General features: G+C 41.1%; 1 protein-coding gene across 1 annotated transcript; it reads right to left on the reverse strand.

Annotated features, from left to right (window-relative positions):
* Positions 1-10842: 10842 nt before the first annotated feature.
* Positions 10843-19116, reverse strand: CHRNA9 (cholinergic receptor nicotinic alpha 9 subunit). Its single transcript, XM_050947813.1, has 5 exons — positions 19047-19116; positions 16602-16747; positions 15508-15662; positions 13664-14196; positions 10843-11411 (listed from the first exon to the last, which is right to left on the reverse strand). Exons 1-5 carry the CDS (start codon positions 19114-19116, stop codon positions 10843-10845), a joined length of 1473 nt encoding a protein of 490 aa, XP_050803770.1.
* Positions 19117-23885: the final 4769 nt, after the last annotated feature.

The raw sequence follows: 23885 nt of genomic DNA on the forward strand, positions 1-23885 counted from the left end.
ACTGACTGTTCCTTCCTAAGTAGAGTATTTTGCATTTGTCCTTATTGAATTTCATCCTATTTACTTCAGACCATTTCTCTAGTTTGTCCAGGATTAAAATTTAAAATTATCCTCCAAAGCACTTGCAACCCCTCCCAGTTTGATATTGTCTGCAAACTTTATAAGTGTACTCTCTATGCCGATATCTAAATCATTGATAAAGATATTGAATGGAACCAGACCCAGAACTAAGTGGATTTTGCACTCATTTAAAAAGAAAAAGAAAAAAGAAAAAACAAGCACAAAATCTGTGGTATTCCTTCATTTCTGAATGCTGAAGAAAATAGAATGGCATACAGATGACCCCTAGAGGTCTCATTGTTTAGAACATAGACTGTACTTGTACATAAAGCCTGGTCTGCAGTACAGAACTAACCAAGTTGAAGCATGGTTGTGAGACATGATTATGACCAAACTGTGCTGTATCAAGGAAGCACAAAAATTTATATCAATTCTATTCCTAGTAACTGCACTTAAACATGGTTATTTTTATAGAGCAGACAGGATCTTTGTATGACAGTCAATGTTAAAGCATAATTAAAAACCTACCTTGAGAATGGTGCTGGTAACTTCTTCCTCAATTTTGTGACATAAGTCCCAAACCTTTAAGAAAAGTTCCCACCATTTAGTTATAAGGAAATTTTATGAGCACAAAGATACAGTCTCCTATGCTTTTATTGTCAACAGTCAAGCCATAAATGGTAGATAAAGTTTATTACCTCATGTGTAACTAACCTTTAGGTTATTATAGATATTTTATTGTCATCCACCTACACCATTCCTATGGCTGGCAGAATGGATACAGCCTAAAGGTTAATGATTTGACAATCTCTCTAAATAGTATTGAGCCAAAATCAGGCCTTGTGCAGAGTTGGTGCAATTCCCATGGAAGTGTTGCAGCCAAATGCAAAGACGGCATAAATGGCAATGTACGTTGAACAGAAAATTTAAATAAGTGTAAGGGATAGAAGCAATTTGAACCAATCTGCTATACTATGTGAAAATGAGCTAAATTGCATGACAGTGGGGTTGCAGAGGGTATACCAGTAAAGCAGCTAACTAGAAGATGAAAAATAAATAAGGAGTGGGCAACTTTATATCTCACATCTTATTTTTAATTGCTTTTTTCTTCCTCTGTCTTGGCATGCAAGTTACACTCATTTTGCACACCCATCATGTCAAGTTAGTGCAAATTACTTGCCACTTAGAAGTTGATCAGCAGAGGGATGTAAGTGGATCTATCTAATGTAACTCACTCTACCCTTTTTTACCACTATCAAATTTGGACCACAGACTAATAGACTGTCTAGTCCCTCCTTGAAGGGACTTGCTAAGATGGACCCAGACAACACTGACATTTATATAACTTCATAGTTTGAGTCTATTTTTAATTTTGATGAAATATTTTATAGAGACAGAACATGGATGGTTAGTGGGTTGAGAAGCATCTGTTTTATTTATTCTAGATCCTTAAATCTGGCAGGAATACTGAAAAAATACTGTTGCTAATATGTACTATGCACATACTAATTACTGAATTATACAGAGGTATTCATTATAACACTGTCATCCCTTATTTGTTCATACAAATTGGTTTGATATTTTCCTGTTGGCATATTAGAAATCTCTAGTAAATGCATATAAAAAAACAGAAAGCAATGTTAAACTACATTTGGAAGTTATTAATAAGGTCTATGTGCTAATAATCACACATACTGAACAAGAATCCAGTAATTCTCAATGTATCAATTTTGTTCGCTGAAAGAACTTTGCTTATTATTAAGATTAGATTTAAACAAGCTCTGAAAATCATAAAAATGTAGAGCTGGAAGGGACCTTGAGAAGTCATCAATTCCAGCCCACTGTGCTGTGGCAGGACCAAGTAAACCTAGACCATCCCTGACAGGTGTTTTTAAAAGATTCCGATGATGGGTACTCCACAACTTTCCTTGGAACTTTATTTCACAGTTTCTACCCTTATAGTTAGAAATATTTTCCTAAAATATCTAACCTAGATCTCTCTCGCCTCATATTAAGCCCATTACTTCTTGTCCTACCTTCAGTGGACCTGGAGAACAATTGTTTTCTGTCTGGTTTATAACAGCCCTTACGATATTGGAAGACACTTATCAGGTCGCCCCTCAGATTAAAGATGCCCAGTTTTTTCAACCGTTCTTCATAGTTTGGGTTTTCTAAACCTTTTATCATTTTTTGTTGCTTTCCTCTGGACTCTCTCCAATTTGTCTACATCCTTCCTAAATTGCCCAGAATTGGACACAGAAGTCCAGCTGGGACAATTGCCTCCCATGTCTTATATACAACGTTCCTATTAATACACCCCAAAAACATACTAACCTTTTTTTGCAGCTGCATCACATTGACAACTCATTTTCAGTTTGTGGACCACTGTAACCCCCAGATCCTTTTCAATAGTACTACTACCTAGACAGTTATCCCCCATTTTGTAGTTGTGCATTTGATTTACCCTTCCTAAGGTTATGTCTACACTACAAAATTAGGTCAATTATATAGAAGTCAATTTTTAGAAATCAATTTTATACAATCGATTGTGTGTGTCCACACTAAGTGCATTAAGTTGGCAGAGTGCACTCTCACCTCCATGGCTAGCATCGACTTACAGAGCGGTGCACTGTGGGTAGCTATGCCACAGTTCCCACAGTCTCCGCCACCCACTGGAATTCTGGGTTAAGCTCCCGATGCCTGATGGGGCAAAAACATTGTTGCGTGTGGTTTTGGGTTCATGTTGTCAGTCACCCCTCTCTTCGTGAAAGCAATGGCAGACAATCGTTTCGCGCCTTTTTTTCATGCAGACGCCATACCACAGCAAGGGTGCAGCCCACTCAGCTCACCAACACCACCGCTGTTGTGTCCTGGGTGCTGCTGTCAGCAGACCATGCAGTAGGACTGCTAACCGTCGTCATACACCGTTTCCACTGCAACTCTGCTCTCTTGCTCTTGTCTCGATAGTGAATTTCTCCATGGTATATGGCTCATCCATGACTGCTATTAGCAAATATCTTCAAACGGCCAGAGATGATGACACTAGATTGGGAGGTCTCTGAGTTACTACAAAGAATTCTTTCCCAGGTGTCTGGCTGGTGGGTCATGCCCACATATTCAGGGTCTGATTACCATACTTAGGGTTGAGAAGGAATCTTCCCCCAAGTCAGATTGGCATAGACCCTGGTGGCTTTTTGCCTTTCTCTGCAGCATGGAGTGTGGGCCACTTGCTGGTCTGAACTAGCATAAATGGTGGATTCTCTATAACTTTAAGTCTTTAAATCAAGGTTAGAGGACTTCAGTAACTCAGCTAGAGGTTATGAGCCTAATGCTTGAATGGGAGGGTGAGGTTCTGTGGCTTGCAGTGTACAGGAGGTCAGACTAGATGTTCGTGATAGACTCTGAGGCCAGAAGTGACCATGAGTCAGATTATTAGATTCCAAAAGATCAACTACACCCATGCTGCAGTCACCAACCTGCTTGACAATCCTGCTATACCATCATATTTGATCTCAACGTGGCCCCTAAAGTTCCAGTTCTGCCAGCCAACTCTCACCCACTGCGTAGCCTTCTCTTCAGGGAGAAGAGAGAAAAGAAATTTCCTGTGTCCTCATGACAGGCTGCAGGACAGCTCCATGGCCACTGCCACACCCCCAAACCTGCCATCTTGATGTGCATGAGAAACCAGGAGGATCTGCTATAAACAGTGAATCAACTATCCTTGCTCCCACCCCATCTGTGGTCCAGTGCACACACATACCTACACACTGGGAGCCACTGTGGTGCTAAAGTTTCATACCACAAAGGAGGTGCAAACTCCTGCAGAGGAAAGGGCTGTTTTTATCCAGAAGTTGCACTTATTTTGTCCAGTTACTGCACTTGCTTGTGCTGATCCAGTTGTTGAGCACCAAGCAACGTGATTTGCCTGTGCCAATGCCATGACTGCAGGTACAAAAGTGGTGGCTACACATATAAACTCCAAGACCACTTTTGAAGATTTTGGCCCCTCATAATTTTAGGTACTTGTAGCTGGTGGAATGACTCAGCAAAACAAAACAAAAGCCAGCAATGTCTTGTCCTTAAGAAACAGATGTTTATAACATAAATAAACAGAAGATAAAAAGAAAATCTTCTTTCACTGAGCTCTTCTGCAAAAGACAAGGAGAGAGGAGCTGAGGTTAACCCTTTGCCCACCAAAGAAAAAATAGTGCACCCTGTGCCCATCATAATACCAAATTGTCTTATATGTATTATAGCACTATTAGTAAAATATAGGACCAAATTCCAGTCTGGCACATTGACACAACCTCATGGACTTCAGTGGGATTGCATAAATGTAAACTATGAGAAGATTTGGTTACATGCAGTTTCAAAGAAAGGACTAACATTTTAAAAGTCAATAGTAACATTTTAAACTTGATTCTCAGTTTCAGAAGTAGCTAATAGACTTAGGAAATGGAAAGTACAAGTAAGAGCACCAAACCTGAAGAGCTTTCAGATAGTGGCCAGAACAAGCAGGAAGACCAGGAAGATTATAATAGTTAAGGCAAAATATTACTTGAGAACAGACATTTTAGCAGCAGATATAGCTGAATAATTACATCTGTTTGATATATTAATATTAAACAAATTCAACTTAAAGGCTCTAGCAACCCAACTAACATGAGAAGCAACGTGTACATCAGAATCCAAAACCAAGAATCCTCACTACTCACCATGATGCAAGAAGACTTCACCTTGAAGGAACGGAAACCAGGGATGGCACTGAAGTCTAGGAACAAGGCCTCACTTTTATCTGCATTCAGCCTGGGGGAATTCTGGTGTATTCACTATGTTAATACATATGTCAATCATTGTGAAAGAAGGCGAATATTCTCAGAACTATGGGGAAGAGCGAAAAACAATCTGAGCATCAGTAGCAGTTATGAGCTTTGTCATGTTAATTAACAGGTTGTAAACACAAAAATGAATGAGGAGCTAGGACAGAGCCCTGAGGCATTCCCACAGTTCAATCAGGAGATCAGACAAATTATTCTTCATAGGATATATTCCAATATAACTCTCTTCCAGTCTGTCCTGAACATAGCTGCTGAAATGATCTTCCGTACCTGTTCAGACCATGTCAGTCACCACCAGTTTCTTTTTGCTCACTGTAATAAAGTTTAAACTTCGCATCTCCACCTTCAAAGTCCTGCCCAATTCCAACTCCCCCCTGCACCCAAACTCAGTGTCTACTTTGTTTCTTGGTATGTTTTCTCTTTGCTCAATCAGTGATGCAAACATCTCTGGCCACTTGTATGCATCTTCAGGTTTGACTGCACTAAGCTTGGACTCTGACTCAGATTTGAGCCCAAGCCCCTCCCTTCCATCTACACATAAATCAGTCTGACTCAGGTCAGCAAGCACTAAGCTCCTGTCATGAATCAGGTTCAAACCCTGTCATTTTGCAGTGCGGCCACAGATCAAGCCACAGCCCCAAGTCAGAAAGCCTGGGTAATGTGGATGTATTAGCATGGCTGTGGCTCAGGTCCAGCAATTGTAATACAAGATTTACAATGCAGTGTGAATGCTTAAGCATGGGAACACCAAGTCCACAAGCCCAAGTCCCACAAACCCAGGTCTACAATGCAATGTAGACATACCTTCAACATGCAGCCTCCACATCTCCTGTTCTGGCCCCTATGCATGGAACAGTCTCCCAAATCCCAGTGCACCAAGACCCCACCCTCTTCTCATTCATATCCCCAAGTCATCTTCCTGGAGACTCACAAATGCTAACCTACACCAATCAAAACAGAACAGGGAGATCTGCACTATTCACTACACTAAAAACTGAATTGCATCAGTGGAATTGCACCAGTGTATCAGTAGCACAGTGCATTCATATTAGTTATCAGCTACTAGGTGCAGGTCTGCTCCATGTCCATCCTAGTTCTCAGTCCACCACTGCAGTTGTACTGCATTCTGGATACCCTATCTCACAGCTTCTTGCATCATCGCAGTGACCTGTGGGAGATTTTGAAGAGCCAAATGATATACCCAGGGAGATTGAGGGAGGAGTGAATTCTTCGTATAAACCATTGTAGTTTCCAGTTTTGTCTCAAAGATTTAGGTAAACCAAACAATTAGAACATGCTCCTCATTCAGCTAGATATGCTTCTGTTAGAGTTCTTGAAAACTAATCTCACACAACTCAGGAGAGGGTTGTCGTACCTGTGGAAAACCAAAATTGAGACCAGTAGTTAATCAAATTCATGATGCAAGATTCATACCCTTCGGATGTGGATATGCCAGCTTCACGCCCCATTTCAAGATGGGGTTCACTGGGTAGAGTGCCATTTTTGGGTCTAGCTCATGTCTACAGATTGTTGGGACTGGGTTGTTTGAAACCTGGGATGAGCAGCTATGACTACAGAATTTCCGAATCGAGACATTTTGTACCTCTGAAGCAAGCTCACCCAAACACTGTCATGCTAGACCACTATCGTGCTGGTTAGTCTATAGAGTAATCACCACTAACTGCAGGAAAGGGGAAAAAAAAAAAAAAAAAAGCAACTACTCTGTAGAAGCTGGCTTCCCCAGATAGCTGTCAGTCAACTGGATACCAGTGAGGATTGAGGTGTCACGGTGGGTGCTCTTGTGGTGGAAATTTCCCTGAAGCACTAAGCACCATTGTACTGCAAAGCTTCCCAGAGATCCTGCCGGGACAGCCCCCTCTCTCCTGGCCCACAGTACTTAAAAGTACAGCCTACTCAGGACACAGCATACAGATCACAAACTATATTTACAGCCTTTTTTGTCCTCCTGAGCAAATATAACCAGCATGTCATCCTGCAGTCTTAATTCTCAATAGGGCTTCTCACCTGAGTGCATTAATACATATTTCTCTTTATTATTGTAATCATATACATTAATCAGTTTTATTTAATTTTCAAGGATTATTGGATGTGTGCGAGAGAGACACATACAAAGGGAAAGGGAAAAGGAAAGAGAGACAATGAGAATATTAGATTCCTCTCTCTCCATTAAACACTAAAAATATTGTATACAATTTAAATTCCCAATGCTCTCAGTTTACATGGTTTAGGACAATTTTTCCTCTAGGCAATACTTGAGATGTTTGTATTTAGTGTATTGGTCTAGAATGTATGAGCTGACTATTAGCAACTAAGCAATTATTACTACAAATGCATATGATGTTGGTACGTAATTTCCACTTACAGGCTATATGATTCTGGTTCTCTGAAAACCCCACCGTGCAGGATTTCTTCTCCTGGGTTTTACCTCCTTTCAGGCAGATCCAACAGGAGGAGTTCTGGCAGTATAAATAGAATAGTTCTGTTCCACAAGAGAAGGCGGATGTCATACAGCACTGCTCTCAAGCATACCTCCGCCTTGCAGGTGCCTTATGCACAGCACCCACTCAGGTTTTTTTCAATCAATTACCCAGGCGAGATTAGTTAAAAACCTATATCCTGTTTGTGGTTCTGGTTTAACAATTAACTCACTGATTGGTTGCTCAAGTTCACACCCACTCTGGGCCCAGAGTTTCTTGTCCCTGTTCAAGAGGTCCCAGCTCTCCTCCTGCAACTGGGTTGTACATCAAACAGTCACTCTCTTTTAAAACAGGAGACTCCCAGCTCTCCTCAGAGTTGCTAGCACTTTAAACCAGGGGTGGGCAAACTTTTTGGTCAGAGGACCACATCTGGGAATAGAAATTATGATAGGGCAGCACTTACAATAGACATAAGATACCAGAGTAGTGAGAAACTCAAAAGAGAAATGACCTTCCAGATTTCACAGGCTGTATGCAGTGCTTAGGAGTCTAGAAAGGCAAGAAGGGTTTTGGGGAGGTAAAACACAGCAGTTGAGGTCAGTCACATCAGGACATATGCTTTCTGCTTCATTTTCTGTTGCAGACATATTGTGTGACCTTGGGCAGGTCACGTAACCTCTCTGTGCCTCAGTTTCACCATCTATACAGTCATAGATTCTCTTAGATTTTAAGACTAGTAAGAATTATTGTGATGATCTAGTCTGACTTCCTATATAACAGAGGCCTTAAGATTTAATTAATTCCTGCTTCATGTCCAATAGCTGTAATTGAACTGGAGTATATCTGTGAGAAAAAAAATCCAGTCTTTATTTAAAGATTTCCAGTGATAGAAAATCCACCCCAACCCTGAATAAATTGTTCCAATAGTTAATTATCCTCATTGTTAAAAATGTGCACCTTATTTCAAATTTAGCCACCTACCAACAACTGTATCTTGTTATACATTTGTCTGCTGAAGTGAAGAGCCCCCTCTTTCATCTAATTGTGTCTCCCATGTACATAGTTAGACTGTAATCAAGTCACTCCTTAACAGTCTCTGATAAGCTAAGTGAAATTGGGTGTAATTCTCAAGCCTCACACCATTCCTGGGAGAGAGGTAATTCTTTCATGCTTTGAAATCTTCAAACAGAAGTTAGTAGAGAAGTGCAAAATATTCTCACCCTTCCTCACACTCATTCCTTCAAGGGGAAAAACACTTAGGGACACAATTTTTGTTTTAAAAAGCACAAGATCCACACGCATCTGCATGCACATGTAAATTTTACAGCTAGTACACTTATGAGTGCAAATATTGTTATATGAAATGATGCATGTATATTTGAATGCAGTCTGAAGTCTCTTAACGTTTTAGCCTCATCTTGATTATTTCTCCTTTTCTCACATCTTTGGGCAGTATTTTTTCCATGGCATAGAAAAAATTCATTTCCTCAGACATACACCACAAAGCTAAGCACTGAAGTCCACAGCAAATAGAAGGTGCCATTTGTCTGCACTTTGAAAATGTAGTTTGACTTCTGAATAGAATATGTACCAGAAAGTGCCTGATTTCCAGGGAACTCATGGTGCGGTACAAAGAACCTGCAATATTTTGTCAGATACTTAGTTTATTCTGATAGCTACTCAAATTATCTTTACGCTAGAAGCGAGGCTTTTATGGCTTGCATTATGTATGAAACTTTAGAGAGGCTTTCAGCTTTAATTATTCCACACAAGAGACAAAACCCGTCATTAAGAATTCAGTGTATCATTTACACGATAATACAAATCCCTTTCTTCCGATGAGTTTTTGGATAACAATGACAATGCTCTGCTGTTTTGACTCCTCATCATCTTAAATTACATCTTCACGGGTGTGCTTCATATTAGTTGCAACAATTATGAAAATAAGTTTTATCATATGAACTTCTGACTGGGATCCATTTCAGTGTCATCCTGCATCTCTCACTGCATCTAGAATGTCATGGTTTCAAAGCTCAAGGTGCTTAGCAAAGGTCATTCGCTTGCCCCTTGCAGTGAAGTTAGAAGCTGATACATGAGGCGTACCCAGGGCATCTTCCTTAGGCATATAGGTCTGCAGGACTACAAGGAGTAAAAAGCATTAAAAGAATTGTTTGTCCGTAAAGCAAACAAACACACAAGCAGTGGATGCACTGAGCAAGGAGACAGTTTTGTATAGTCAATTGACTGACTTTCACGTAGTTTTAATTAGTCTGTTTAAAATTTATGATTTGTATTAGAGTAAGGGGAGTCACCCAATAATCACACCTGTTGTGCTAGATGTTGCATAGGCAAGTGCCAAAGAAAACAGACCCTAGCCCAGCAAGCTTATAACCTAGATCAAAACAGGATGCAACAAATGGGCAAGATAGATAAATGAGGTGGGATGGGTGGGAGGATGAAGTAACAGAATGAGTAGTGTTGAACAAAGAGCACAACTCCGTGCTTTAGTAGTATTAGGGTAATAGACCCCCTCCCACACGTACATCTTTACACTATGCAAATACAGGGGAAGATGTGGAATCAAGGAGGAAGTAGGGAAACAGTGTCAAAGGCAGCAGAAAGTTCAAGGAGGATGATAGGGAAGAGGATGCAAGACTTAGCCAGAAAAAAGGTCCTAGAAATCATGGTGAGCATGGTTTTGATGGCGTAAAAAAGTAATACCGGAAGGGATTCAGGCAGGAATTAGCTGGAAGGAAATCAAGGTAGCTATTGTTTTTAACAAGTTCAAAGAATTTAGAGGGAAAGAAGGAAATGGGACAGTAGTTAGAGGCAAGTGGGTGTTAGGACATGAACATGTCTGAACACTCACAGGACGAATCCAGGAGAAAAGGATGAGGCAAAATGAGGGAGTGAAAAGAGGGAGGAAGAGATAGCAGCTAGGCAGGGATGGTCTCAGGGGAACTGTCAAACATTCACATGTAGAGCAATAAATGTGTTTTTCCATCTAGCACACAGTTAGTTGGTCACACTGCCGGCCACAGATTAAACATAGCCATTGGAATTCTATTATCTTTAATATGGAGGAGCATCTCATTGGGATCACTGCTTCTAGGACACAATGCTCCTTCTTGAGTCAATCCAAGGCCATAATCAGTTTTAATCAAGACAGAGCACAGCATACTTGTCCAGCACTTGTTCATGGGGTGTACTTCCATATTACAGATAAGGGCAGTTGCAACTGTTCAGTTTAATACAAGTTAGACTCAGCCCTTAGCTCCTGTCAAGTTGCTAATATATTAGCTGAGCAAAGTTTGGATGCGTCTGATCTGACAGAATCATTCTGACAAGATGACTCACGTAACAGCAATCTTAAATTATTTTGTTTGTTTTTACAAAATTAAAGATACAGAAACCTTAAATACATCCCTCAGTAACAAAGTACCATCAAGGAAAACTAGCTAAACATTCCTGCATACATAAAAATAAATACACTCTAATATCTTTGGTTAAATTGCTTTGCCAATAATCAGGAAGCTCATGAAAAAGACCATAATAAAAAAAATCCACATGAAGAATCTGTCCATCACTTTTGCTACCTTTTTCCACTCAATTCCTTTAGCACGGTTTGCTTTATGGTCTCTAACGCAATTAGCAATATACTCAATATTCTTTATCAGTACTTTATAACAGGAGCAGCAATTAACAGCATCCTCAGCATTTTCACATTGAATTCCATTACTGTTATTTAAATGAACATTCAGATTCTTCTTTAGGTCACTGTCATTGTTTCTATTCCTGGAAAGTTGACTGGTCACCACCCTGTGTCTGTCCTGCTTTTTCTGATACTTAAAATCCTCTCTTAATTTATGTTCTTCTGCTTTCACTCTTTGTGGACTTGTACAATTTTCACCCACATCATAAACAAAAAAGATCTTTGACATGTAGTCCAAAATAACCACCCTGGCCCACTGTGGAACAGGTTGGGCTTCTGCTCCACAGTGATGGATATTCATTATAATGATGGTCAGTGCAGTGGATGCTGTGATCATTGTCATAGTTGCTATGTAATATTTGCCTGTAATGTAAAAAATATGGAAAGTATTATTCAAGTTAAAATCACCCTGTGCAGAAAGGAAAAAAAAAATCCCTCAACATTAAGCAAAATGTGAGAAGCTATCAAAAGAGGTCAGAATACTGGAATCATCCTAATGCTCTGTAATTATGTTTGCATTGCGATTTGCCACTTATAATAGAGTTTAAGTCCATTCAAACAAATAAAATCTCCCACTGATCATGACCCATATTATACCATTTCAAAAGATTAACCACCTAATTATCAAGATATATATTCACACTCTCAAATGCCCCAATTTCAAAAAGCACCCATGTTAAAGTCTTTTTAAAAAATGTTCACAGTGAATGTTTTTAGGATCCCTACAAAATTTGCATCAACATTTACACACTTCACATGTTACACCACTTCCTGGTGCATAAATTAATTTGGAAAAAAGCCCACCTATCATATAAGTGATTATATTAAATTATCATAACTGTTGATTTTCACCATAGAAGCAGTGAAGATCACATTTTTCATCTCTGGGTTTCTAGATGCAAGAAGGGCTGGGAATGTCTGCAGCTCAGTGGAACTAGTGGGGGAAAAAGGGGAGCCTGGAAGCTGAGTTGTACAGGAGAAGAAGGCATATAGACGCTTCTTTACTTTTTCCCAACAGATCAGCTAGGGCTCACCAAAGGAAGGGGTTAGGAGGAGTCCTAGTTCTGCACGGCAGAACAAGCTGTGCTGTAGGTGTGCTCAGATTCTATAGAGCCTAACAGGTTCTCAAACGAGGCCACTTAGGAATCAGTCAGTATATGGGAGTTACACCCTGGGATAGCAGGCTGCATGGTACGTGGGAAGCTAGAAACCTACAGCATAAGGGAAGTCTTCTGCAGCATACCTGCTCTGAATTGTATTAAAAAAGGGCTCTCCCACTCCCAGGCAAGCCACAGAATATCCATCAGGTGGGCCAGAGAAGACACTAGTGCTTCTCCCCCTCCTTCTCCTCGTGGATAATTGAGCTGCTCTTCAGCCCCCACACATCTGACCTCTTCTCCAGAGAGTTGTCCCCAAATCTTCATATAACCTCTGCCCTTAGCTCAACTTCCCAACAGCCAGACCCTGCTCCTTGGAATCAGGGCTACCTGTGGAATTTAAACCAGGATCAGAGTCTGGGATGGAACTGAGACAGTAGATTTCCTTCTATGGTCCTGGGGGAGAGAAAGTGCAACCCCACCCAATATGCTCTGACCTCTTCAATCCCCTAGCCATAGCAAAGGGGCTGTTCCTCAGCTCAGCTGTGCAGAAACAGTCATAGGGAGCACTAATGCTTGTCTGGCTTCTCTATCTAATAGAGCTGCTATGGTTTGCAGTACCATGTCTTGTGGTATCAGGACTCATCTCTGGTGAGCCATAGCAGGTTAAACAGGTGCAGAAGGCAGGGAAGACTTAGACTATGGCTACACTTGAAATTTCCAAGCGCTGCCGCGGCAGCGCTTTGAAGTGTGAGTGTGGTCGGAGCGCCAGCGCTGGGAGAGATCTCTCCCAGCGCTGCACGTAAACTACATCCCTTACGGGTGTAACTTGCAGTGCTGGGAGCCGCACTCCCAGCGCTGCGGCACTGATTACACTGAGGCTTTACAGCGCTGTATCTTGCAGCGCTCAGGGGGGTGTTTTTTCACACCCCTGAGCGCGAAAGTTGCAGCGCTGTAAAGTGCCAGTGTAGCCAAGCCCTTAGTGCTCACCCCTTCTCCATCACAGCTCAGCTCATCTTCCCTGCAGCTCTCCCTCTTCCCATCCAACAAGACACATGATCCTCACCTTCACAAACTCCCTTTTGCTTCCAACACACAACCCACAATGCTCTCATCCATTTTCTCAAGACAGCATACTTCAACCAAATGAATCACTACACCAGTACCTGGAGCACTGTGTGGTCTCTCAGCCAATTACTGACCCAGTATAGCTTGTGAATCTGTGAAGATGACATCTTGAAGTGTCTGACCTCACCCTCAATTTTCCTTCATTAACACTGCAGCCCAGTTTTTAGCACATCCATGTCTTATTAGTTTCTCCCCATGCAGCACAAAATAACCTTGTCATAGTACTTCACTATATTTGTACAAGTTCCATACACATTTGAAGTATTACACAAGGTTTTAGAAACTTTGTATCACAATATTTATCTTTCCAGATTCCATTAGTGGTATGCAGTCTCCCTGACAATAATCAACCACTATTTATAAGCCATGATAAAAATCTGAAATACCCACCTATCAAAGGCACGTTTTCAGAAGGAGGCATGCTCTCTGCAACCATTAGCTGAAATACCGTTAGAGCAAGCAGAACTGTAACACCAAGTGACACTTTTTCCCCAGAGTCTGCAGGAAGGTAGAATCCCAGTGGGGCCAGGAAAGAGATCAAAACACAAGGGAGCAGCAGGTTAAATATATAGAAGGAAGACCTCCTTTTCAAGATCAGTGTGAATGTAATATCTGGATACGGCTCAGAGCAGCAGCCGTATGTGATTACATTCTTAACAGCTGGCATTCCATGAATCTCCCACTCCACATCTTCTATAAAGTCAGATAGATCTCCACTGTCCAAAGCATTGATTATGTCTACCTGATTACCATTGTAGGTCCAGGAACCAAAGGTAAGGTTACACTGCTGGTCATCAAAGGGAAAATAAGATACATCTACCACACATGAGCTCTTTGTTATAGCTGGTGCATCCCAAGTAATTTTTCCATCATATCGCAATACTACATTTGTGTTCACTGGTTCTGAAAAGTCATCATCAGCCCTAAAAAGACAAAATGATAAACAAAATTAGAACACAAAATATATCAGAAAATCAGGTTATTAAACACACCTCTGAATTTACATCATTTACTTAATATTGTATGGCTGTTATGTGTGGCCACTCTTATGGCTATTATTGGACAGACTCAGCTGTGTGTCAAAGACCCAATACTGCTAACATAGAACTGAAATTCTCCTTAGCACAAGCAGGGGATTTGAGTGCTATTCCTGATACAACTGTAAAGTTCAGCATGCAGCATTAATGACAAACTTGAAATCCTAAATGACCATGCATTCGCTACAGTAGTTAGGCTGTCACAAACAAACATGAAAAAGAAAGATGGCCTTGTTGTTAAGGTAGAGTCAGATGAGAGTTCATACGTCTCCCAGACCTGAGAAGTATCCAATGTGAGGAGCCCCTGAGCCCTTCACGTCATGTGCAACACAAAGATGTATCTTTTGGTCTCACGGAGCGTAAACATTTGGGGCTACATTTTACACTTATTAAAATGTTCCCTGCCATGCCAAAAGCCTAAATACTGTACCATTGTGCTAGTAAAATTGATTGTTCTAGTTTTACTCTCCATCCTAACAACAAATAAACTAGCTCAGATAAGGGCAATTCAATGTTTGAAAACCAGCTTAATTCACAACACAGGTAAGGACATTTTTTCCAAAGTTTTTTTTTCCTCTTGTGGTGTCCCTTTCTAGCAGGTGATATTGTGAACCCAAGCTCTTTAATAACATCTCTTTAATGTAAATGCTTGATCAAACCGTTTTAAACAGATTTTGAAAGATAGTTTCTCCTTATAAAACATTTCTACTTCTCCGTTTCTGTAGAAAAAGGCACTTTTTCCACATAACAAGTCAATTATCTGGAAGCTCCCTAGTACTTCATGTGTAATGAAAGAGGTGCTGCGGCTCAAGCAATTGGTGCTAGGGCTCAAGCAATTTTTTTTTACTTTCATAACTGAGGTGGCAAGTCCAGAGGTGGTGAGGCTAAGAGCTGCCAAGCCTAGAGGTGCCAGGGCTCAGTCCTGACAAGTGTGTAGTAGTAGGACTCAAGGCCCCTGTTCACAGCATTATATTAAAACAGAAATTGCCAAACCATATCAGACCAATGGTCTGTCTAGTCCAATATCTTATGGCCAGATCCAGACACTCCAAAGGAAGGTGCAATAAACTGGAGGAGGTTGGTTATGGGTTAACTCACCCATAGGGAAATTTCTTCATATATATTCATTTATAAAAGAAAAATATTAAATCTAACTATGTGGTTGTGCTAAGAAACTGCCCCTCCAATTGTACTTACTTGTTATACAAGACAATGTCTGGTCTCCATACCAGATTGCTAGGAATCCTGATAGAATCCAACCCATCATATTCATCTTTGTCCCACTTGAGATATGCATCATACCAACTTTGTCGAATCCATAAATATGCAGTCAAAATTTGGTTTCTTTCATCCTGTAAGGAGTTACTATATACATAAACATCTCTAATCTATGACTCAACAAAAACACACTTTGTTTCAGGGGGAGTTCATTTTATAAACATAATGTGTTTCTTCTAAGACTGACTGTACTGTAAGTCCATAATGTCAGTTCAGAGGTACCAACTATGACAATTCCCACTGATTTCTCTGGAAGCCGTGCAGGCTCAGACCTTAGTTTGGTACATACACATGTTAATGTTTACATTATTTTAAATTACCTACTGTTCAAAACCCATGTGAGGAATTTTCTTCACTCTTTGCAGACACATTCTCCTTTGACTTCAAAGTGAATCTGACCACGTTCAAACCAAACCAGTTTTCCAAGCAAAAATTATAGGGGGGTGGGAGTAGGGGTGGGGGGCTAAACTAGGACTTTTTATTGGAAGCTGGATACAGCACTGACTGTGAAGAACTACTGCTTCTGCAAAACAACAGGTAAACTAGAGGGAAAAATAAGATATCCAATTATTTTTTATTATTATTTGCTTCAGTGCAATGGGACAAAACAAACACTTTGATGCTGAAAGAAATCAGTATATAATTGTTATTATAAAAGAATTCTAACATCTTAACCATCTTTAGGTAGTTAGGTCATAATGGTGTAAATGGATGAGTACATATTAGAACAGAAACCTTTGAGGAAACATTATTAAAGTTATCACTTTATGCCGGAAAATGACAATTGTTCTCACATCTTCAAGTGAAAAATGAAGTTTTAAATTTTGAATCCCATGCAGTTCTAATGCATCCGATGAAGTGGGTATTCGCCCACGAAAGCTCATGCTCCAAAACATCTGTCAGTCTATAAGGTGCCACAGGATTCTGTGCTGCTTATGCAGTTCTAAGAGTTTACAAATTGTAGGTGTGGAAGTTTGCACATTTCTAGAACATGGAACTGTCTTGTTACTCACCATATCTTTAATTTGGGACAGTGTGATCTGAAGAGTGACATTCAGTGCTTTATCTGTGTCTTCCACTGGTCTCAGAGCATTTGAGTAGTCTTCAAACAGTTCACTGAATAGCATTTGAGCATATTTTCCTTGTGCAGACTCCACACCTACATCAAATAGTATACAAAATATATCACATGAAATAGTGTCCCCAAGGCTCCAAATAGCATTTGTTACTATTAGAATACATACTGCCATCCAGCTAGTATTATACACATACTGTACTATATCATATTTAATATAAAAGCAGCAGAGTCCTGTGGCAACTCAGACTACCAGACGTATTGGAGCATGAGCTTTCGTAGGTGAATACCCACTTCGTCGGATGCATGTAGTGGAAATTTATTCTATTTAATATAGAATATATGTAGCAAATCTGATGAGACCCATGCAGAATAGGTCATTAAGTTGTAGTAACTAAATGGATATTATAAAATTAATGTTTTACATCCATTTTATAAAACACTGTGCAATATTATAGCCCTTTTTATCCATAGATTCTACAGTCTTTTTCATAGGACAAATATCATTATCCCTATTCTGTTGATGGTAGAAATAAGGCCCAGAGAGAATAAGGCCCAGATTTTTAAAGGAATTCAGGTACAGGCGTTGCAATGCTGAGCATAACTAATTGATTTAGGACAGGGGTGGGCACACTTTTTGGCACGAGCGCCACATTGGGGAATAGCAATTGTATGGCAGGCCATGAATGCTCACAAAATTGGAGTTGGGGTGTGGGCTCTGGAGCGATGCTGGGGATGTAGGAAGGTGCTCTGGGCTGGGACCCAGGGGTTCAGAGGGCAGGAAGGGGATCAGGGCTGGGGCAGGGGTGCGGGAAGGGGTGCAGTTTCCGGCAGAGGCTGCGGGCTCTGGAAACAAGAGGTTTGGGGTGCAGGAGGCTGCTTTGGACTGGGATCGAGGGGATGGAGAGCGGGAAGGGAATCAGGGCTGGGGGCGGGGGGTTGGCGCATGGAGCGAGGCTCATGGGGTGCAGGCTCTGAGTGGCACTTACCTCAAGCGGCTCCCGGAAGCAGTGGCATGTCCCTTCTCCAGCTCCTATGTGGAGGCACGGCCAGGTCGCTCTGTGCACTGCCTCGTCCGCAGGCATCACCCTTGCAGCTCCCATTGGAGCAGGTAGGAGCCGGAGCGGGGCCATGCTGCAGCTTCCAGGAGTCACATGATGTGGCCCCCCGACCTAGCGCCCCAGCTGAAGCGGGGCTGAGCCGCCTGGCCCCCAGTCTGGCACCCCAGCTGGAACAGGGCCGAGCTGCACGGTGTGGCTCAGGGGCTGGCTTAAAACAGCTTGTGGGCCATAGTTTAGGAGTTTTACTGATTTAGGAGCCTAAATCTCATTTTCAAGAGGGATTTAGGCTTTTAGGTGCCTAAATCACAGCAACTGTCAATGGGGTTTAGACTCCCAAGTGCCTAAATCCTTTTTGAAAATGAGATTTAGGCTCCTAAATCAGTTAGGTATTGCAACACTGTGTGCAGCAATGCTGAAATACTTTTTAAAAACTGGCCCAAAGTGATTTACTTAAACAATCACTCAGTTGCTGAGCTAACAATAGAAACCAGGTCTGACTTTCAGTCCTCTACCCTAGCCAATGGCTTTGTGCTGTCTCCATACATACAAATATTGCTCTCTACAAGAGAGGGCTGAATACTATTTATAAAATTTGCTCCTCTTTTATGGCATTCATGTTTGAATAAATAATTAGACGAATTTTGTTCATTATTTGGCCATGGTAGAGTTGGTTGAATAATTAGTGAATATATTCATTGAATAATTTCTTCAATTAATTTTTGCAATCTTTTCCAAAGAATAGAGTATACGTGAAAAAGATTTTTTCTGTTATCCTTCCAGCTCGACAGATAATCCACTGAAATTCTCTCTTTAAAATGAGAGGTTTACAGATTGCTTTGTCCTCTGAAGTTTCTCTGTGTTGTACTGAATTATCTTTAGATGGAGTCATAGATTTCAAAAAGCAAAGGACAAAGATGTTAACATTTGTCTGACCTATGCAAATTCAAATTCACACAAGCATGCAGCAAGTATTTCAAAGTACTTCACTCTTCAGCCATTTAGCTGTTCAATTATTAGTACTGCAATTCAGGACTAACTACAGTTCAAACAGCCAGGTTCACTGGAAAAAAAGCAATCAAAGCTAATGAAACTATTTAAACAGCATTTAGGTTCAACAGTATGTAATCAAAATTGTTATATTTCTGCAGTGCTTACTCAGCAATGAGATAAAATAGCCTGAAACAGTTAAGAGGATCCACTGCTGCCCAAACTGCATTTTTTGGGCACCCCAAACTGTGAAGTCAGTGAATACACTAGGAATGATCAATCAAGTGTATAAAGCAAGCCTCAAGCTGCACACTGATACGGGGAAGTGCTCTCACCTTGAAGTATCACTGCTGTGAAAACCAACCAAAGGGAGAAGCAGCAGAAGGGAAGGCTATTTCTCTTCATTTTGAACCTTGAAGTAACTCTGCTCCTCCAGGAACACAAAAATTATTTTCACCTTCCAAAGCTGAGACAAATTAGTTGTGCAGCAGCACAAAAGCTGTGAAGATACGGACGTGCTGCTGGTAAGAGCTCTGTTCTCAGCGGCAGGAAGTCTCCTGTGTCCTGAGCTGAGCCCGCTGAGCACCCCACTCTGCTCTGGTAACCTGAGAGCTCCCACTCTGCTGCTCAGTGAGAAGCCAGACAGATGGGATATCAAGAGGACACACCTCATGTAAAGCTTATTCTTTCCACAGTGTTACTGGCTTTTTCTTCTTACTATTAATGCATCAGTAGAAAGTCAGTATATGAAGAATAGCCCATTCACACTCCCTCAATCTGGGCCAGATTCTGTCACCCTTATGTTAGTAATAGTTTAGTCTGTGCAGGTCCACTGAAATCTGTGAAAATTCTTGCAGAGTAAGTCACTACTCAACATGAGGAACAGTGGCAGAATCTGGCCCCATAAGTATAGAATTCTTCCAGGACAGTTCAACCCCAATTTGATGGAGGCCTTAGTGACATGAAACTTTACAAAAGGGAGACAGCCTTTGGCATGGGTGGCACATAAACCCCCCTTCAGGGAGGCTAGGCATGCAGCCTCATCCCTGCTACCTGAGACATCACCACTACCCGAGCACCACCCTCCTCTCACGGCCAGAGGTGCCCCAGCCAAACAGCCCTGGGCTGCCGGCTGGTCTCAGTGCCCACCCACACACTTCGTTCACTGACCAGCCTCAGTGCCGGGTTGCCAGCTGGCCCCAGCACTGGCCCAACATTGGCCCACTCACTGGCCCCCACCACCTGGTAGTCTCCAGCCAGAGCTGAGCTGCTGCCAGCTTGGAGGAGAGGGTGCAGCATGGGCAGGGCCAGGGCTTATTTTAGGGGAGGTTTAGCCTCCCTGGCCTATTATACCCGCTGCCCATGGCCTTTAGTGTTTGTTACACAGATGAATTTGTGAAATATGTCTCACATGGGCATGGCAGCCTCAGGTTTAAAATACTACAAGAATTTGACCAAGATTTTTCATTCTTACTCTTAATCTCAGTGACCTGCAATAGATGCCCAATGTTACTCATTTGTTTATGTTCCTCATATTGTTAGTCAAAGAAATTCGCTCCGTTCTTCATGGCCAAACAGTAGTTTGCTGGCATCGTAGGTGCCTTTTGACTGATCAAGCCATTGTTCACTTCCACCTCCCTCTCTCTCCTTTCCATGTAGATTAATCCAGTTTGAAGAAGAAAAGCACCAGGGTTCAGTGAGGGGCACTAGATCATTTTTGCCATCATTTTAGAATGGGCAGTGACGACTATATATCTATCTGAAACTGCAAGAGGAAGTGTAGATAAGTAGAATGAAATTACTAACAACAGATTTCAGCCAGGACACATCTGGCTTGTGTAATAAGATTAAATACTACTCTCACCAGATTACACTCACCAGTTCTTTCTGGTGAAAGTGAACTGGTATTTCCAAACAAAAAATACTTTCCTTTTAGTAGCATTCTTAGTACCATGTGACTAGTGTATGTGCTTAGCATTCTACATAAACTTGGCCACAAATCTCACCGGTGTAACAGCTAAACAAGTAATTTCAATAAGAGTACCTGTAATGAAATCTCTCTCCGTCACATCATCTGCTGAATTCCCAAAAGGAAAAAATATATATAAGTAGTTTAGAAATAAGAGAGGTCAAAGTGGCCCTTAGATTGTATGTAACAAGTTGCTTTCTCTTTAGAAGCAGGGGCACACAGCGTTAAAGGGGATAGCTTAAACAGTTATTGGATATGGTCAGGTCAATGTGATCTCAGGGGATAACATCAGTCTGTAGCCTATTTGTCATTAGGCTGGGAGTAGATACTGTTGGTGTGTCCCAGTCCTTGGAGAGATTAGGGGGTTGTCTGAAGGCCAGAAGAGGAGGTTCAGGAAAGATTTATTTCAGGATGGAGTCCCCATTGAGACTGAGTTGTAATAGTTTGATGATCATATGGGTTCCAGTGTGGTGTTCTAGGGGACAACTGGGGGGGGGGGATGGTCAGAGTGCGTTTGGATTTCTGTATTGAAGCAGGTTCTCTTGGGATATTTGGCCTGTTCCAGGATCCAATTTACTTCTCCAGTGGAGTGTCCTTGATTGATGAAGGCAGCTTTGAATGTGCTAAGGTGTGTATCCTGCATTTTTTCTCAGAGCATATTATGTGGTATCTGAGTACCTGGCTGTAGATTACAGATTTCTTGGTGTTTGTGTGGAAGGTAGACGTGGTGATCCATGGGTTTATTCTATATAGTTCTCTGTAGGGTTCCGTTGCTGAAGCTGATTGTGGTGTCCAGGAAACTGGTGATGGTGTAGGAGTTTTCCAGAGAGAGTTTGGTCATAGAATCATAGAAGATTAGGGCTGGAAGAGACCTCAGGAGGTCATTTAGTCCAACCCCCTGCTCAAAGCAGGACCAACCCCAATTAAATCATCCCAGCCACGGCTTTGTCAAGCCGGGCCTTAAAAACCTCTAGAAACCCATGCCAGTGCTTCACCACAGTCCTAGTGAAATCATTTTTCCTAATATCCAACCTAGACCTTCCCCACTGCAACTTGAGACCATTGCTTCTTGTTCTGTCATCTGCCACCACTTTGAACAGCCTAGCTCATTCCTCTTTGGAATATCCCTTCAGGTAGTTGAAGACTGCTATGATGTGGTGGAAATGTATATGGGAATTTAAGTCGTCTGTCCATAGGATGAAAATATCATCAAGGTATCTCAGGTATATCACTGGTTTCATGGTGTATATGTCCAGAAATTCTTCTTCAAGGAGGCTCATGAAGAGGTTGGTGTACTGGAGAGCCAACCCAGTACCTATGGCTGTTCCTATGGTTTGGACAAAATGTTTGTTGTTGACTGTAAAGTTGTTATGGGTGAGGATGAAATGGGAGATGTGGTTGGAATGGATATCCAAGGGTTGTCCTTTGTCTTGTAAATATCTGAGTCAAGGCAGCTATGCCCTTATTTTGAGGGATGTTGATGTATAGGGAGGTGACAAATGGTGGTGAGCCTGGTGTTCTGAGGGAGGTTGTTAATGTTGCAGTTTGTGGAGGAAGTTGGTTATGTCCTGGAGGAAGCTAGCACCATGTGGTGAGTGGTTTGAGGATGGTTTCTATAAGTCCTGATATTCTTTCAGTAAGAGTGCTGTGGCCAGATATGATGGGTCTGGGTTCACTTGTTTGTGTATCTTGGGAAGCATGTAGAAGGTCCCTGGGGTGAGTTCGTGGAGGATGAGTTTGTAGAGTTTCTCTAGGAGTTGTTTGGGGAAGGATTTGATGATATCCTTAAATTCCTTGGTAAATTGTGTTGTGAGGTTGTCTTTGAGTTCTTTATAGAAGGTGGTGTTGGAGAGTTGGTGACAATACCAGGACACACCAACTCAAAGTGGCACCAGACCCTGCCAGAACAGATGCCTCTTTTGCAATGCAAGTTTTACACAGGCACAGTATAAATCATGCAGCACCTCAAATATAAGAGGAAGCAAGTATGTTCCCATATGTATTTGTATATATAATATATATATATTCAATTTATTCCATACATATATATTTCATTTAATGTTCATTACGGAATCCTAAATGGGTGATCAGGTGATAATAAAAAATTAACACTACTATTCCAACAAACAAATTTAACTCACTCAGCCACGCATGTAGTATTATATTTCTTCAATTCTTTTCGTATGCACTTCAGTTTTATAATCATCACCAATATCATAGTAATAGTTACATTGACACTTCTGTCTCCCTGTAACATAGAAAATTGCTGTGTGTGTCTTTGCTTCTCTAAAGACACTAACTGTGGAATATAGAAACAGAAAAATTGGATGGATAATCCTATGCATTCTCACCTACCTAGAGAGAAAAATGAAATCATTCTTGTGTTCTCTTACAAAAACTAAACAGACTTTGCCACAAAGAGCATAGGACTAGCTGCTGAAGAAGTCTGGAAGAGTTATGTCCCCCCAACCACTTTTCAAATACTGTAGGATTTCAGAAAAATGAGGCTCATGTAATGGGCAAGCCCTGTAGTCTGATATAGAGGAACCTAAGGGGAAGCACTATTCCCCACTGCATCCAGGTTTTATTCACTGACGGATTTAAGCACTGCAAAGCAGCCAAATAGTTTAAAAACAAACCAACCAACCAAAAAACTTCACACAAACTTGTACCCCTCTCGCAAACATAACAGTTTTCTTATTGCTATATAATGGCTTTATATTAGTGATCAAGCAATAAAACAGAGTTTTTGAGAGAGGGATTGTTTAATTATAGCTTCATCTATGGAAGTACTATTACAGACAAAAAAATCTTTTAAGTTTGAATAAAGATTAAATATGAAATAAAGCAGTTCTCCATTTTCACAACATCAAGTGGTGCTCTAAAGAAAGGAATTAATATAAAGACGTTTACAAAAACAAACAAACAATCTAAAGAGCAATGAGCCTTTAGAAATGGAATCAAATGATTAAGCGTTTCAAAAACGTTTCAGGCAAACTTAGTTATTTCAATTCAGTGTATCAACCACTAGATGTCCCTATTATCCATCCCATTTACTTCTCAAGGCATTCAAGAGAACTTTCTGTTTATCTTATCAATATCGCATGATATTATTTTTACTCTATTTTGATTAATCCCAGCAAGTGATTATTTGCCTCACATTGATCTAAGCCAAAGCAGAAACAAGAAGTTATTTAAAACAAGA

Source organism: Gopherus flavomarginatus, chromosome 3, assembly GCF_025201925.1.
Source record: "Gopherus flavomarginatus isolate rGopFla2 chromosome 3, rGopFla2.mat.asm, whole genome shotgun sequence".
NCBI lineage: Eukaryota > Metazoa > Chordata > Testudines > Testudinidae > Gopherus > Gopherus flavomarginatus.